A 17774-nucleotide genomic window follows, 5' to 3' on the forward strand; every position below is an offset into this window, starting at 1 on the left:
GTCCGTGTGTACTGTTTCTTGCCAAGGCATAGTATATTTCATACAGAGAACTGTCCGTCTTGATAAGGTCGGCTTCTGCACCATCAACCCTCCCTCTTTGCCCCTGAAAACCCAATAAAGAGCTAATTGTCCAGCCAGTATTCTTTGGTGTGATCCAAGTAACAACTCAACGCACTCTCCTGGTCAAAGAGATGGATCCTTTTGAGGGATGAGGCGGAAGATGGATGTCTGTCAGGCACCACTGCAGAGCCTGAGCAGTTACCTGCACGATCAGCAAGGTGTTGTAGAGTCTGCTCTAATTCTGGGCCCACTGGGACCTGAGGTTCTACAGAAATGTCCTCATATTCCATCTGCCTTATTGGATTAAAAGGGTGCAAAGGAACCGGAGACCCAGAAGCCTAAGTCATCGTTGTAGAGTTCCATGACTGCCCCCAAATATCAGCATCATTTAATGAATATCCCAAACTCGCTGTGGTAGGGGGAGGCTGTGAAAGCCACGTTCTACTACTGCCCTAATGAATGAGAGCCTCTAAAAGGGAGGGTCAGATGTGACATCGGCTCATTGACTGGAAACCACAGCGATGCCAAGAGGCTGGCTGTCTGGAGGTGGACCACAACTGAATGGTGAGCCTCCTTCAGTAGCCAGTCGAGTTATGGGAATATTTGTACTCAGTCTTTGAAGATTGGCAGCGGCCGCCCCATCACTTTTGTAAGACTTGAGTGCCAAGTTAAAGCAGTGAGTTCTTGGCTGACCTTTAACCTGAAGTAACGCCTGTGGGACTGAAGGATTGCTGTATGAACATACAATTCTTGCAAGTCCAAGGACACTGTGCAGTCTCCGGAGTCCAGAAGAGACAGACTGAGCCAGCACGAGAACATTGAATTTGCCCTGCCATAGGAAAGCATTCAGTGGGTGAAGTTCCTGAATGGGTCTGATGCCCCTATCCTTTTTTGTTACGAGGTAATAGTGGGAATACCATCCCTCTTTTCTGCGCATAGGCCACCTGCTCTGGCGCATTTTGAGAGCAAATGAAGTACCTCCAAGATTTCCAGGTGCTTCTCTAGAGTTTGTTCGGATGCTGGAGGTAGAGGTGTGTGGAGGAAATGAACGCTGTGTAAGACCGATTTGTCTGATGGGGTCTCTTGTCTGAGAGGAAATGTTAGATCCTGCCCCATCCCGCCCCCCAACCACCATCTTGCAGGGGCCACCAAGGACAACCTAAAGTGGCCTAATAATAACCCCTGCAGCGGGGAGTAGGCGTTGATGGGCTGTTGTCCTTGCTGCCATGCACGGTGCCTGCTGGTGGAGAGTCCACGGCCCCATTCGAAAATCTTGCAATAAGAGGACAAATGGGGCACTTTTAAGTACATTTGAGAAAGCAAGAAGGTTAATAGGGCAATTGTGAAACTGTAGTTACATCAACAAAGAGATTCCATATGATAATGGTGTAGGTAGCTGTTTATTCAGTATAACCACAAAACTTCATAGCAGACTGACATAGCATTGCAATGCCTGCTGCTGTGTGTGCAGCTCATTGGAAGAGGCGCTGGTGACTATCTTTGGAGGTGTACACACTGACACTGCACGTCCACATGGGTAAGCCACATTGTGGCCACCGTGCAAACTCTCCGTGAAAAACCTACTTGCTCTTGAGGACGAAGAACTGAGCTGACTGGTGCAAAAAAAAAAACGCCAACTATATCAAAAGGAAAATAAAATGAGCATGGGTGGAGGCAAATACAAAATGACGAGAAATTTGCCCACTTTTACAAAAGTGATGAGGTATAAAAGAGGGGGAGGAAGAAATTTAACTGTCTGTTTTTCTTTTGGAAAAAAAGTCATCCGTTTTTTTTTTTAAAGAATATTTTTATTAGAAACATTGGGCATCACCAATTCGCATGATCTATACAGGAGTTAGCCTCTAGCAGCACCAGTACTTTTTAAACTTGGTAAATCAAAACTTATACATGACTTCAGGAACCATCACAACACCATTATAACATACCTGCCCCGTTACATTCCATCCATCACCCCTAATCTGACATTTGGACCGCTTCCGATCTTGGTGGTTCACAAATATACCCCCTGAATTTGTTCCAGTCTCCCAAGACTCTTGCCCATTTTTGGGGACATCCCCGATGCACATATACCGCCCTTTCCGCTACCATAGCTTCATCCATGTCCCTACACCATTCCTGCAGCGTAGTAGACTCTCCCGACCCCCCACCTCCTTGCAATATTCCTTTTAGCAACCATGATTCCCAGTGTTACCCAGTCCTGCGCTGGGTGGGTTAGGTCAGTCGGCTCCCACATATTTAACAAACATCGTTTTGGTTCTGGAAGCAATGATTCTCCCACAGTTTGAGACATAGTCCTCATTATCTTGACCCAATATGCCCTAATCTTCGGATATTCCCATATCGTATGGTGGAAAGTACCCTCTTCCCCACAATCACGCAGACAAAATTGATGTGCAGCCATCCCTATGAAGAGGGTCACTCTGGTGTAGTACGTACAATGAAGTACTTTCAGTTGTATCAACCGCAAGCGCGCCGGTATTGCAACCTCCCGAGGAGACGACAGTGCCTCCTGCCACTCTTCGTCATCCAATTCTCCCAGATCTACAGCCCATTTCGGTCTAAGTGCCAACATGGGGTCAGGCAGGTTGTTTATCAACTTACGATAGGTGAAGGAAGTAGCCCTTTTATGCATATATTCAGTGAGCAATCTATCCTCTAAGGGAGTAGCCTCTGCCAAGATGGTACCTGCAGGTAGAGCCGCCTGTAGTGCATGCTTCACCTGCATGTATCTGTAAATTTCCGACTGGGCAAGTTCATATTGGGCCTGCAGTTGTTCAAACGAGACTACCGCGCCCTTTCTCCAGAGATCACCCACCGTTGATATGCCGATAGCATCCCATTTATCAAAGCCTTTACTGTTCTTTAATCGTCCAAGCCGCTGAGATGTCCAGAGTGGTGAAATTTGTGTGATAACCCCTCTCCATCCCAGCCTGGCATGTGCCTCGTACCATATGTGAACAGTGTGCGCTGTTGGCCCAATCAGTAGTCTGGATTTAGCTCTATTATACAGTACCGACATGACTCCATCCTCTCCCAGGCCCTGCCTATCCGCCTGAAACGCTGGGTCGTCATGGGGAGTGTGCAACCAACTATTAATCACTTTCAATTGGGCCGCCCAGTAGTATATTTGTATATTAGGGAGGGCTATACCACCGTCGTACCAACTCCTGACCAACTTATCCTGCCCAATGTGCGCCGGTTTATTTCCCCAAATCCGACCAGAAACCTCCGAAGCGATTGTTTTAAAATAGCTCAGTGGTACTCGAAGCGGGGTATTCGCCAAAACATACAAAAAGCGTGGGAGCCAGTCCTCCGTTTTTTAATTACACACATCGGGGGTTTGAATCGAAGCAAGTGCTGCAATCCACCACCTAATGTTGACACTACGAGGTGTTCGACTAGACTGCTCCATTAAAACTACAACATTTGGGGGTGTACTGCTCGGAGAAATACTCCACCAAATGACTTCATGCACACGCTCTTGAGTGAAGCACGACAGGCGACACTACATGGCGCCCTTCATAATCAATCTTCACTTTGGAATCATTTTGATTACCTCACCCCCCCCCCCCCCCCCCGTTAGCCACGTAGCGATTATTTGTGACTACCTCCCCTCTGATTAGGCATGTAGTGTTAATTTGCTTACCTTCCAACTGACCCCGCGCAGTATTGTGTATTGATTCAAGCGCGGGCCTGGATGCTGCAGTTTTGAACTAATTCCAGAGGCTTTGAGACTGGCTCTGTCCCAGAAATTCTAAAACAGCCTTTGACTGATGTGACATACTGTAAGCATTTCTAGCCACAAACTGTGCCAATGAATTGTTTATCTGCTTCAGTTAAATGTATCACACATTACACAATCCTTCCTTCTCCATCAGTTTTTAAATTGTTTCACATTGATGTGAAAGATAGAGGCCATGTTTGCTATGACGGCATGCATTATTTAAAATTGTAACTACTTTTTTTCTGTGTTTTATCATAGTTAGGGCCTTTGGGGTTGTAAATTAGAGGGGTAGGGAGGAGGTCGCATGGGGAGGGGTAATTCTAAAAAAAATAACTTACCTTAGCCAGCCCAATCTGATGCCGTGTCGTCTCTGCGCCTCGCACGCGCAGGAAGCAGGCAGCCTCCCTCCCCATAGCCTATCAACGCTTCAATGGCAGCGTTGTGATTGGTGGGAATGGTGCCCAACCAGGCGCCCATGGGGAGGCCATTTTCTCCATGTAGGATGCATGCAGCCTAAATGGAGAAAATGGCAGTGCGCGCATGACTGGTATGGTCGGCCCAGCAGGGCCGACCAAACAGTCAGGGCCTGCAACATTGGGCTAGCAACTCCTCCCCTTTTGCAGTAGCCACCAACCACCTGCCCGCCCCCAACCAAACCCTTCTGCTTTTTCGCAGCGCGAGAAGCAGTAACATAAAATGGTATTTTGTGTTGTTACTGTTTCTCGCACTGCGAGAAAGCAGTGGGGCGACGCTCCTCCGCCCACATGGAGGAGCCACCCCTTCACCATTGTCAGCAGAAGAGGATTCGGGGCCAGCATAGGGTGACCAGATTCTCAAAACAAAAAACCGGGACATGTGTCATAGACATAGAAGTAGGACTGACAGAAGTACCCGTGGCTTTAAGTGGGATGGAAAACCGGGGGGGGGGGGGGGGGGGGGGGTCTCTCAAGGGCCGTGGCCGATGTAATTAAGGGCATGGCTTAAAACACAAGCTAAAAAAAATCTGAACTTAGCATAGCGTCCCGCCCGAAAAATGTGCTGGTTTTGTCATTGTATCCAGATAAATGTTATACCAAGTAACATCACACCTAGAGCAAGCCTGAACTATTGGCTTTGTCAATGGTTGTTAGCTACATAAGAAAAATAAGCAACAACTTTCGCTGTACATAACATTGAAAATACCTCAGTTCTGGAATGAAGAGGCTGTGAAAGAACTATAATGGGTCTCTTGGAAAGCTGTGAAGGGTGGTACTGCTGCAGCAGTAAGCTTTTTTTTTTTTTCTGTGTGAGGGCAAAAATGGAGAGCCCAATAGAGACCCGTCTCAGGCTGAGAAAGTAAAGCAGGCGCACCGAGACACCATTTAAAAACTGGGACATGTATCTGTATATGCCGGGCACTACTTAAAAACCGGGACATTTCTTTAATTTGGAGCAAAGTGTCAGGACACCGGGACACTGCTCCAAAAACCAGTACCGTCCGGGGAAAACCGGGACGTGTGGTCACCCTAGGCCAGCATCTATGAGTCCTTGTACGCACTACAGCTCGAGCCAGACTGTCACGCTCTGAAATCATAAAAGCGCAACTATCTGTGATGTTACCTGGCTGTAACCCAGTGCCTCTGCACGTCACACGCCACCATCACTCACCCTGTCCCTGATCCCATGCCAGAGCCGGGCCGCATCCCAGGATGTCGTTGATGATTGTACGTATGCCAGGCTGCCACATGGCCGTCAGCGTGTGTTCACAAAGCTCTAGTGCCTTAACATGTTGCCCACTGGGTCTTGGAAAACATTTTGATCTGAGTCCATTTCCCAGACCCTCCACTTGGGGAGTTACTGCTGTTATCTATCCTAAGGCGAGGAATCTGTTGCCAGAAGTATCCATCAGAAAAACAAATGACTTGCTTTCTGTAAATCCTTCTGGTGGATATTCGAATGGCAGATTCCTTACTGCTCGTTCACCTCCCTATTCTGTGACATTGCCGCTAAAATCAGAAAAGGGCCAAAGTAGTGTTCAGCACACTGGTACCATGGATGGTCCACGTCTGAGAGCACAGTAAGAGCACATACAAGCTGTAGCCAGTGCGGGGGGGGGGGGGGGCAGTGCTTCTATGCAGCTCCCACCATCACATCCGGGGCGGGGTGGAGTCCGCGCGGAGCTGCCGCCTAGTGTTGCACAGGAGCACTGCTATGGAGGAAGATTTTGGATCCAGCCCGGGCACTGCGGCGTATCCATGAGACCGCGTTACCCAAGCAAAGGAACATGTGTTGCGTTCGAATCAGACGCCCAGTTGTGCTTTTGTGAGCTCGTAGTGTGACGTCGAGCTTGGGCGGAGACTGGTCCAAGAGCGGACACTTGTGTCTGCGCCAGGTCGTCTATTCATGTGGCTGGTGTTGGTGCAGCTGTAATGTATGGGATCTCTGCGAGGGTGTTGAGGACTGTCCCGGGAATGGTTTCTAAGAGAGCAGACTGCCTCAGCCTAGGGGAGGACACACTGGCTGTAAGGTCACTGGACGCTCCGCGGCTACTTTGGGACCGTAGGCACTCCAGAGGGGGGCGTGATTGCATCCTAATTTGCAGCATCCCTGAAGGCCGCAAACTGCGGCAGGGTGGACTATGACCCAGGGAACTGGGGCCCGCCAGGATTAACTGTGGAGTGACTCCTTCCCTTTAGAGCGAGTGTGCGGAGACGGGGTGAGTTCGGCTTCATTGTTTGTGTTCACAGGTGTACCCCTGCGACCTCTTCTGTTGTGAGATGTAGCTCGTCCGCGCCTGTCCTGGCTCACCTTCAAGAGTATAAGGGGCTCTTCTCGACGGCTCCGAGTCGGGGCTGGGTCCCAGATACAAGAGACCCTCCTTGCGCGGGTCCTTGGCCGACCCTGCTTCTTGCACCCATGGCAGCTTTTGGAATCCGTAGTCTTTGGTGGGGGCATGGTTTCCCAGGAGTCTGTAGAAGGGGAGAGTAGGGCTCTGCATCCGCAGAAGGCACTGACTTCCGCACACTGGGGCGGGACTTGTTTGAGGCTCCGCGTTATCCCTTCAGGGTTGATGCTGAGGCACCATGGAGCCTCGGAGCACTGCTGTGAAGATTTCTGGATCCGGCCTGGTGCCGGAGGAGTGTTCAAAAGGCTCAGGAATTTGCAGGCAGAAGTATTCATCTGACTGTGTATAATTAGGCAGGTCGAATGAGTTAGATGTTTCTCTGATGCGCTAAGCTCTCCGCATTGACACTGGCATTAAACGCTACATTGGAAGCCTCGTGTATGCACCGCAGGTAATATGGACGGATGGTCAAAGGATCTTTCTTCCTCCCGCTACCCGGGAGCGCCATCTAGTGGCTTAAATGTGTGAGCAGCCAATCATGCAACTGAAAAGCATCGCGTTTTCCTGGTCTGGCCGAAATGCCCAGATGCCCATGTTTAATTATATGATGAAGAGTTTCCTATACCCGCTGTTAATTGTTCGTTTATGTTCATCTCTTCAATCTTCACTTTGCCTGATAATGATTCTGTTCGTAAACAGACGTAGATAAGAGGACACGGGGTGCATCTCTGTGCTTAATTTGAGCCGGTAATCCAATCCATCATTGATTTACAGCTGGGGCCCACTTGCAGTTATACGAGTGGTGAGGCACTTATTTTTACTCAACCGACTTTAATCGAGAGAAAGGAAAGCACAAAGAGGGTAAAGGAGAAAACAAATGAAAACAGTGGCACATGGAGAGAATGAGATGACCAAGAACCTGCAAGGGTGAGACGGAGGCCTGAGGCGGAACCCAGAGCACCGAGTCTTGGTGCTCTGTCCCAGCCTTTGCCAGCGCCGCGTGAGGTGGAATCCAGAGCACCGAGTCTTGGTGCTCTGTCCCAGCGCCGCACGAGGTGGAATCCAGAGCGCCGAGTCTTGGTGCTCTGTCCCAGCCTTTGCCAGCGCCGCCTGAGGTGGAATCCAGAGCACCGAGTCTTGGTGCTCTGTCCCAGCCTTTGCCAGCGCCGCCTGAGGTGGAATCCAGAGCACCGAGTCTTGGTGCTCTGTCCCAGCCTGTGCCAGCGCCGCCTGAGGTGGAATCCAGAGCGCCAAGTCTTGGTGCTCTGTCCAGCCTTTGCCAGCGCCGCCTGAGGTGGAATCCAGAGCGCCGAGCCTTGGTGCTCTGTCCCAGCCTTTGCCGCACGAGGTGGAATCCAGAGCGCCGAGCCTTGGTGCTCTGTCCCAGCCTTTGCCGCACGAGGTGGAATCCAGAGCGCCGAGTCTCGGTGCTCTGTCCCAGCCTTTGCCAGCGCCGCGTGAGGTGGAATCCAGAGCACCGAGTCTTGGTGCTCTGTCCCAGCCTGTGCCAGCGCCGCACGAGGTGGAATCCAGAGCGCCGAGTCTTGGTGCTCTGTCCCAGCCTTTGCCAGCGCCGCGTGAGGTGGAATCCAGAGCACCGAGTCTTGGTGCTCTGTCCCAGCCTGTGCCAGCGCCGCACGAGGTGGAATCCAGAGCGCCGAGTCTTGGTGCTCTGTCCCAGCCTTTGCCAGCGCCGCGTGAGGTGGAATCCAGAGCGCCGAGTCTTGGTGTTCTGTCCCAGCGCCGCCTGAGGTGGAATCCAGAGCGCCGAGTCTCGGTGCTCTGTCCCAGCCTTTGCCAGCGCCGCCTGAGGTGGAATCCAGAGCGCCGAGTCTCGGTGCTCTGTCCCAACCTTTGCCAGCGCCGCCTGAGGTGGAATCCAGAGCACCGAGTCTTGGTGCTCTGTCTCAGCCTTTGCCAGCGCCGCATGAGGTGGAATCCAGAGCGCCGAGTCTTGGTGCTCTGTCCCAGCCTTTGCCAGCGCCGCCTGAGGTGGAATCCAGAGCGCCGAGTATCGGTGCTCTGTCCCAACCTTTGCCAGCGCCGCGTGAGGTGGAATCCAGAGCACCGAGTCTTGGTGCTCTGTCCCAGCCTTTGCCAGCGCCGCGTGAGGTGGAATCCAGAGCACCGAGTCTTGGTGCTCTGTCCCAGCCTTTGCCAGCGCCGCATGAGGTGGAATCCAGAGCACCGACTCTCGGTGCTCTGTCCCAGCCTTTGCCAGCGCCGCGTGAGGTGGAATCCAGAGCACCGAGTCTTGGTGCTCTGTCCCAGCCTTTGCCAGCGCCGCATGAGGTGGAATCCAGAGCGCCGAGTCTTGGTGCTCTGTCCCAGCCTTTGCCAGCGCCGCCTGAGGTGGAATCCAGAGCACCGAGTCTCGGTGCTCTGTCCCACCCTCTGCCAGCGCCGCCTGAGGTGGAATCCAGAGCACCGAGTATCGGTGCTCTGTCCCAACCTTTGCCAGCGCCGCGTGAGGTGGAATCCAGAGCACCGAGTCTCGGTGCTCTGTCTCAGCCTTTGGCAGCGCCGCGTGAGGTGGAATCCAGAGCGCCGAGTCTCGGTGCTCTGTCCCAGCCTTTGCCAGCGCCGCATGAGGTGGAACCCAGAGCGCCGAGTCTTGGTACTCTGTCCCACCCTTTGCCAGCGCCGCATGAGGTGGAATCCAGAGCGCCGAGTCTCGGTACTCTGTCCCACCCTTTGCCAGCGCCGCATGAGGTGGAATCCAGAGCACCGAGTCTTGGTGCTCTGTCCCAGGCTTTGCCAGCGCCGCATGAGGTGGAATCCAGAGCGCCGAGTCTTGGTGCTCTGTCCCAGCCTTTGCCAGCGCCGCCTGAGGTGGAATCCAGAGCACCGAGTCTCGGTGCTCTGTCCCACCCTCTGCCAGCGCCGCCTGAGGTGGAATCCAGAGCACCGAGTCTCGGTGCTCTGTCCCACCCTTTGCTAGCGCCGGCTGCGGGGCCCCAGCGATTATTCCCTTAAAAATGAAATACTGGTGTGTCTTACCCAGAAACAGCTGTATCGCTAGGTGTGGGTGAAGTGCCAATATTTACTCTTCTGCCTTGCAGGTTGCCATCTTTTATATTTAGTGCATTTATTTTTGAAAATGTCCATTCAAGTTCACTTTTCTTATGTTCCCGCTTAAACCCCACAATCGTCGTGATTGCAATTTTGTTTAATAAATGTAAAAAGCTACTGCTGTTACAGCGCTAAAGCCTCAGCCATGTTGGCCACCCCTGCTTACACCATAATCTGATTATTTCCTTATAAATAGATTGTCGCTCACCATTTCTATGAAGTGCATTTAAATGAACTTTCAGATGTCAGCAGTGTGCTTTTCTCTCTTTAGTTGCTCTGTATGCAATCAGCGCGGTGTACTTCGCTGGAGTGATGGTTCGCCTGATGTTAACGCTGACTCCCGTGGTCTGTATGCTGTCGGCCATCGCCTTCTCCAATGTTTTTGAGCACTACCTGGGCGATGATATGAAGAGAGAGAACCCACCAATCGAAGACAGCAGTGATGAAGATGACAAAAGGAATCCAGGAAACCTATACGACAAGGTGGGGATGCTAAAGCACAGCCACCTGAATCCATGTTGCTAGACCAAATTGGGAAGAACAGTGAAGAGATTATCCTGTCATGGGGATGGGGGGGGGGGTGTCTGAAGTATGCTTATAAAACTATCTTGTTCCTTCCAATAATATGCAAATGATGAGTGGAGGGTTTGGGTCAAAAACTTTAGTATGGGAAAAATATTGAGTACTGAAAGATTCTGAAAATGTCATAGCAGTGGATTCATATTGAATGTCATTCCGAAGGGACAGACGTGCCATGAGGCTGCCTTTACCAGCACTTTGATATGCTACGAGCAACACCTGTAAACAGACCTCCCGTCAAAGGCACTTCTGTCATTGGTGCAGGTGAATGGCTTATCACTAGCTTGTACTTTTGCGTTTGTAAATGTAAGAGTGCTTGCACAGTGCTAGAACATGTCTCTTTGCAGCGGCTCAGCGGACGGTCTCCTCTAGGAAACCTTCAGCTCAGGATTCCACACAACTGCAATCAGCAGAAGTATCAGATCATGCAAGGGCCCTGCTGCCTGGAGGGACCTGCTCTGGAATTGGGTGCAGCAGGAGGCTTTGGGCTGCTTCTGTTTGGAAAAAAAAGTGCAAAAGCCACTCTGAGAGAGTTGGCCTTTTGGCTTTGTGCTGATCTTAAATTAATCGTTTTAACCTGTTCCTTACATTTATAGTTCATCCCACGGCTGTCCATTAATATTGATAGCATTATCTCCATTATGGATAGCATTAGCTCCTTCAGTTACTATCTGAACCCATGTAAGTGATTCTGTCCTACGAATAGTAAGTCCTCCTGTAAATGTTTTCAAGCGGGTGCTTACAAATTCACACGGCTAGAAACCTGAGAGTAGGTGTTTCTATTGAATCATACTCTGTACTGATTATTGCCCGACCTATTTGTAACTTCAGTTTTCATATTGCTGCTTTGTGTATTCAAACCAGCCCCTCTCAGGCCTAATTATCTTTGTAATATTTCCTCTAATTTGTTTTCCAGAAACATGTTGTGAACTTGCTCAGGCTGCTTCTTGCTCTATTTGCCTGAAATGGATGCTTGTTCTTTTTGTTCTTGTTTTAGCAGTTGAAGTCTACAAACCAGGATCATTTTTGCCCAATCTGCTCAAGATTTTTTGACATCGGTGAAACGAAAGTAGCATTGGCTCTTTTCTAGATTAACCTGCTCTTAAAATGGCTGCTGAGTCTGGGCATCCTTGCTACTATGTAGCCGGTGCACTTCTGTGTTTCACTTCGCTTGGGTGTGAATCTTTCCTATGCTCTGTCCTCGAATGCCATCTTAGATTCTTACATGGCATGTGGAGTGAGGAACATCTTGGTGGTTCTGTTATAAAACTCATATTTCTACTCCACAGAAGGAAAAGTTGCTTTTCAGAGGGTTTTGGGTGGTTCATAGCAGGTGTTTCTGTACGTACCCATGCTTTGTATGCTGCCATGTAGTGTTGGGCCTGGACATTACAAGTTTTCCTTCAAAGATGTTTCGAGTCAAGAGGTGCACAGTGACTCCTCCCTTAGTTCTTGGTCCACAATGCCTCTGGGCCTGGGCTCCACCACTAGATTGCCATGTCCCCTCATTGTTTTCGTATGTGAAAAGTAACTGCTCTGATAACATAGCAATTGTGTATGGAGACTTCAAGTTGTCCTTGTGGAGTCTATTCCAAAGGAAATCTAGAATCTGTCCAACGGATCTGCTCTATAGACCTTAACCGATCCAGCAACTTTGCACAATTATCAAAGGCCTTGTGGCCTATAATGTAAGCAACTGGAGAGGACTCCCTTTCCATTTGCCCACTTTTTAACTCCAAATATCCCTCGTCTGACCAGCACAACGCCTGTAATTTCTGCCTCTCAGAACATCAGGGGTCAAAGTGCAACTTTTGCCAGGCTTTCATGTGCAAAGAAATGCTTAGGTACATGAGCGAGAGACTGGGCACACTCGAGGATGCAGTATCATCTGTGATGGACACCCCATTCATTTCCGGGGAAGAAGATCCCTGCACGTCTAATGAAGAATTGCCTGAACCATCAGAGCCCCAGGTCACACATTGTTGTCATAGATGTCTGAAGAAGAACAACACCCTTTGGAGTCAACGCAAGCAGGAAGAACAACGAGGAAGACACAGAAGTCAAGGACTATTGATACCAGGCATGGAGAAAAAATGCATTGCAAAAGACATGGTGTGGTGGAGCGCCTATCCCAAGAGAATCTGGCATCCAGCCTTGAACTAGCTTAAAAAGCGACAAGAACTGTAGTCCGACCACCACCACCACTCTTGGGCCCCGGTTGGAACTAAGACCATCTTGACTCACTCTGACATGTCCAAAGGGATACCAAATGCTGACTTCAGAGCTGAAAATGTCACAGGCTCACTCGGAGCCGAGTTTGAAGTCAAGAGCACTTTTAGTGCAGAGCTTCGAGACTTCAGGGGCTGCCATAATATGACTGCCAGAAGAGCCTGATACAAATGCTTTTCCATTTACCCGGATAGCCTCTGCGAATACACCTATCTCCGTACTTCCTTTCTTCCCAATGGAGGAAGAACTCCTGTACGACACTCCTCTAAACCCATAGTGCAAGTAGCCGATAACACTGCCTTAGCCTGCACCGCCTTATACCTTGCTAAAGAAGCCACAGCAGACTGCACCTTTGCCACCTACTTCGCCACAGCCTCATACACCATCACCTCTTCCACCACCAAGGCCTATTGCACCACAAGCATCTTTTGTCTCCCCAGCAGTCATCCGAAAGATCTTTTATACCTCCTTGATGCAGGTAGCCCATAATCCGAAGGGGGATCCATATGACCAACCCACTGGGGCTGATACATGGAGGACTACAATCTTGATTTCCCCCAGAGTATCACAACTTTGATCCTTACAAGGCAAAACCACCTTCCCCAGATTATACAACAGCATACCATGTTGTAATCTAGATAGTAGCTGAACGCCAGAATGCTGCAGTGCACGTGGTGGACGACAAACATTTCCTTGTGTAAACACTTTTAAAGACTGAACGCAGTGTTCAATTTTTGCCTGTGTTAAATTATATGATGGTCAGCCCCTGTCAACTTCAAAGATTCTGTCAGTGGCAGGGCAGTCGCACCCGCATGAAACAATACAAAGCTTTGCCTGAAGACTTGATCTACATAAGAGCTCAGATCTTTGTGGTAATACATAACGCCATGAAAAGGGTGTCCGTACAAACCACCGGGGATGCCTCACCCCTGGATTAGGAAAGTAACCGCATAGGCACTGCAGGCACACAAGTTGCTGTGGAGGGCAACCAACCACTGGTGCCCAGCCAATTCAGTGGTAGTGCTGTCACAATAAAACAGATTCCATTGGGAAGGAACAGGTTCCTGAGTCGTACAGGAAACGTGGTGAAGAACTTGTGGCTGAAGGGAAAGTCATCTCTAATTCCAACATCTGCTGCACATCAGATGCAGTATATACAACCTCTCTGGGTATAATTACAAGTATATTGTAGACCTGCTTTACTCCGGGTGTCAGGCTTCAAACCTGAGCGGTACAAAAGGGGGTGGTGATGGACGGAGCATCAGAACCAATCAAACACTCACACCCAGTCAAAAGATCTGGGTTTGATCCATCACCGTTCTTTAGCCCACTCTGCCACCCCAGTTCAGACATGGCCATATGCAAATCAGTCTGACCCTGTGCCTCATGGGAACAGTCCAGCCCGAACTGCCAAGCCATGCCTTCCCTGGACCGGAAACAAGCTTCCTAGGACCGGTTTCTGGCATTTCAGCCGTCTTCAGCCAGGCTTGCTTGAATCCAGTGGCAAAGTGAGCAAGGGACTCACGTCTGAGCATACCCTGCCAACTTATGGCGAACAAAGCGGTACAAACCCAGATCTTTTGACTGGGTGTGAGTGTTTGATTGGTTCTGATGCTCCGTCCATCACCACCCCCTTTTGTACCGCTTTGTTCGCCATAAGTTGGCAGGGTATGCTCAGACGTGAGTCCCTTGCTCACTTTGCCATTGGATTCAAGCAAGCCTGGCTGAAGACGGCTGAAATGCCAGATACCGGTCCTAGGAAGCTTGTGTTCGAGGCATATGAGCTGCAGATTGTACACTTAGCATAGATCGCCATCTGGTGTTGGGCCCGGATGTTTGCAGTTTGTTTTTCTTCTTGGACAGTCTTTGGAAGTCACGAGTTCAGTGACTCCTCCTTCGGTCCGTACTGCGCATGGGCTTCGGCTCCATCCTCAGATTGTTTTTTTCCGCCATCGGGCTCAGATGTGATACTTCGTGCTCCGGCTTCGAACTTCTACGGTTCCAGCCTCGACGGAAAATCCTCGTTTCTTCGAGTTTCTTCATCTTCATCTTTCGAAGCGGCACTTTCTCCATCCCGTACATCGGCACCGGCCTTCGGGCCCTCCTCGACTCCGGTCCCGGCCGATGGAAAGGACTCCGTTCAAAAAGTGCCCAAAATGTGGGTCTAAATTTGCCCACACTGACCTCCATCAGGTGTGTAATCTTTGCCTCTCTCCAGAACACGAGGCCAGAGACTGCCCCGCCTGTAAGTCTTTTCGATCGAAGAAGACCATCCGAGATCGAAGAGCTCGACGCACCATGGCGCACTCATCGTCTGCAGCTCCACCGGACATCTTCGGAGACGGCGCCGAAGCTTCGGGGCAAATACACACCGAGCAGGAGGAAGACGTCGTCAGCGCTTCCGAGGCCGACGACTCCGACGTGGAGGACATCACACCGGCGCAGCGGGTCGTGAGTACTGTGCCCCCTCCCACCCCCGCGCCCAAAACCGAAGAGACTCAGGTTACACCCTCGCCTGCTGGCCTGGGCAAAACCAAGACCAAAGCTTCTATCACCCCACCTTCGGGCCCGGTGTCGAAGCCTCCAAAGTCTCACGGCAGCTCGGGATCGAGCCAGCCGACGCCAGGTGCCGAAAAACAGCATCCGGCACCGAAGAAAGTAATATCCAGCTCGACTCCGAAGCCACCGGTGCCGAAGCCTGGACTCTCGGCGCCGACCAAACACAAACACAAATCAGTCGGCACCGACGCTCCGGCGCCGAAAACTCCCTCGACGCCGAAAAAACCGGAGGCCCCAAAAAAGCATGGCGCACAGAAACCATCGAAGCCCTCTGTTCCGAAATCATCGGTGCCGACAGACGATTCGGCACCATTGGCTCTGTTTACACCAGACCCTTTACAAAAGACTCTGTCCAAAGATCCAAAGACTGGGCTATTGACTTTAATTATCAAGAAAAGACGCCTTGATACTCCGGCTCCTCCTCCACCGCCCAAACGGAAGGACTCTGCTACTTCTCCCCTCAGAGTGCCCTCCCCACTACCTCCTCCCCTGCCTCCTCCACCTCTTCCTCCCAGGTCTCCGCCACCTTTACCTCATTACTCTCCGACCCCGTCCCCAGATCCGGACGACGGGGACCCGGACAATTACCCGGCGGACGCCCCAATGGATCCCACTCCACCGGGGACCCCAGACCCATGGGAGGATTACAATAACCCTGATATACCCGATATGCCTCAGGACGACCTATACCCATCCAGGCCGTCTCCTCCAGAGGACTCCTTAGGTTTCCATCATTTAGTGCAGAGAGCAGCACACTACCATGGGGTGGACATGCACAGTGAACCAGTGGAAGACGACTTCTTACTGGACACATTTGACATACAGGACAAATCCACATCTATTTTACCCATGCTTAAGGGTGTCACCAAGCATGCCGCAGAGGTGTTCAAAGACCCTGTCAGGGCCAGGGTACTAAACCCTAGAATAGAGAAAAAGTACAAGGCGGCACCCACAGACCCTGCATACATTAAGGGCCCTGCTCCCTTAGATTCCCTAGTTGTCTCTACAGCTAGAAAGCGGGCTAACTCCCAGTCCTCAGGAGAAGCCCCACCGCCAGACAAGGAATCCAAACTCCTAGACGCGTCTGGCAAACGCACCGCCTCTCAAGCTGCAAACATGTGGCGCATTGCAAACACACAAGCGCTACTTGCGCGCTATGACAGAGCACACTACGACGAACTTGAGGCTCTTATGCAGCACCTTCCCGAGAAACACAAGCGTAGGGCTCATGAACTAATACAGGAGGGTAAACTAATTACAAACACCTCCATTAAATGTGCCCTCGATGCAGCCGACACTGCTTCTAGAGCCATAAATACCAGTGTCCTGCTTCGTCGCCATGCCTGGCTCAGGATCTCAGGGTTCAAGCCTGAAGTCCAGGCGTCCATACTCAATCACCCCTTTGACCAACAAACTCTCTTTGGGCCAAAGGTAGACGAAGCGTTGGAAAAGATGAAAAAGGACACAGACACAGCAAAGTCTATGGGGGCACTCCAAACACAAGCCTCTAAACGTTCCTTTCGACGCTCCTCCTTTCGTGGCACAGGCAGAGGCTTCTCCACCGATAGCGCCTCTACCTCCTACAAGTCCCCTCCTCAAAATACCTTTTCAAAGGGCAACCAAAGGGGTGGTTACAGAGGCAACAACAATAAGGGCAGGGGAAAAACTAACACCACCCGTTCTGCCACCCCGCCCACACAATGACTTCCCTCCGCTCCCCCCAGACCATCCCACTCCGGTCGGGGGCAGACTACAAAACTTTATCCACGCATGGGAGTCCATAACATCGGACAAATGGGTGACCCAAATCATTTGGTCAGGGTACTGTCTCGAGCTAACATCTACCCCACCCAATATCCCACCAAGGCACCGTCCAATGTCTCAAGAACATTCCACACTGCTCAAACAGGAGGTACTCTCCCTCCTCCAAAAACACGCTATAGAGCAGGTCCCCGTCAATCAGCAAAATCTAGGGGTCTACTCCCTATATTTCTTAATACCAAAGAAAGACGGGACCCTCAGGCCCATTCTGGACCTCCGGCCTCTAAATGCCTACATACATTCAGACCATTTCCACATGGTCACCCTACAACAAGTCCTCCCGCTCCTCTGTCAGGGAGACTTTCTCACAACCTTGGATCTGAAAGACGCATACTTTCACATTCCAATACACCCCTCTCACAGGAAATACCTCAGGTTCGTGGTGGACGGGCAACATTACCAATTCACGGTTCTCCCCTTCGGGGTCACCACCGCACCACGGGTGTTTACCAAATGCCTAGCGGTAGTAACAGCACACCTCAGACGTCAACATATTCACGTCTTCCCTTACTTAGACGACTGGCTGATAAAAGCCGCGTCCTACCACCAATGTGTGCAACATACAAACAGCACCATCCAACTGCTCCACCAGCTAGGCTTCACGGTGAACTACCAAAAGTCCCACCTCATACCATCTCACACAAAGCAATATCTCGGGGCCACTATAGACACCTCCAAAGGTATTGCCTATCCAAACTCAGCCAGAATCACAAGCATTCAAGCCTTACGCCAAACATTCCTTCCCCAACACTCTCTTCCAGCAAGAGTGTTTATGAAGCTCATAGGAATGATGGCGTCTTGCATCTTCATAGTGCCCCATGCAAGACTCCACATGCGTCCACTTCAAGAGTGCCTAGCACAACAGTGGAACCAGGCCCAGGGTCA

At 50.8% G+C, this 17774-nt stretch overlaps 1 protein-coding gene across 1 annotated transcript in view; it reads left to right on the forward strand.

Annotated features, from left to right (window-relative positions):
• STT3B (STT3 oligosaccharyltransferase complex catalytic subunit B) overlaps positions 1-17774 on the forward strand; it is a 449914-nt gene that overhangs the window by 240657 nt on the left and 191483 nt on the right. The window contains exon 10 of the mRNA XM_085630572.1: positions 9973-10184. Within this exon, the coding sequence (XP_085486698.1) occupies positions 9973-10184 (212 nt within the window). The remainder of the gene's footprint in view (positions 1-9972; positions 10185-17774) is intronic.

This window comes from Triturus cristatus, chromosome 10, assembly GCF_964204655.1.
Source record: "Triturus cristatus chromosome 10, aTriCri1.1, whole genome shotgun sequence".
NCBI classification, from domain to species: domain Eukaryota; kingdom Metazoa; phylum Chordata; class Amphibia; order Caudata; family Salamandridae; genus Triturus; species Triturus cristatus.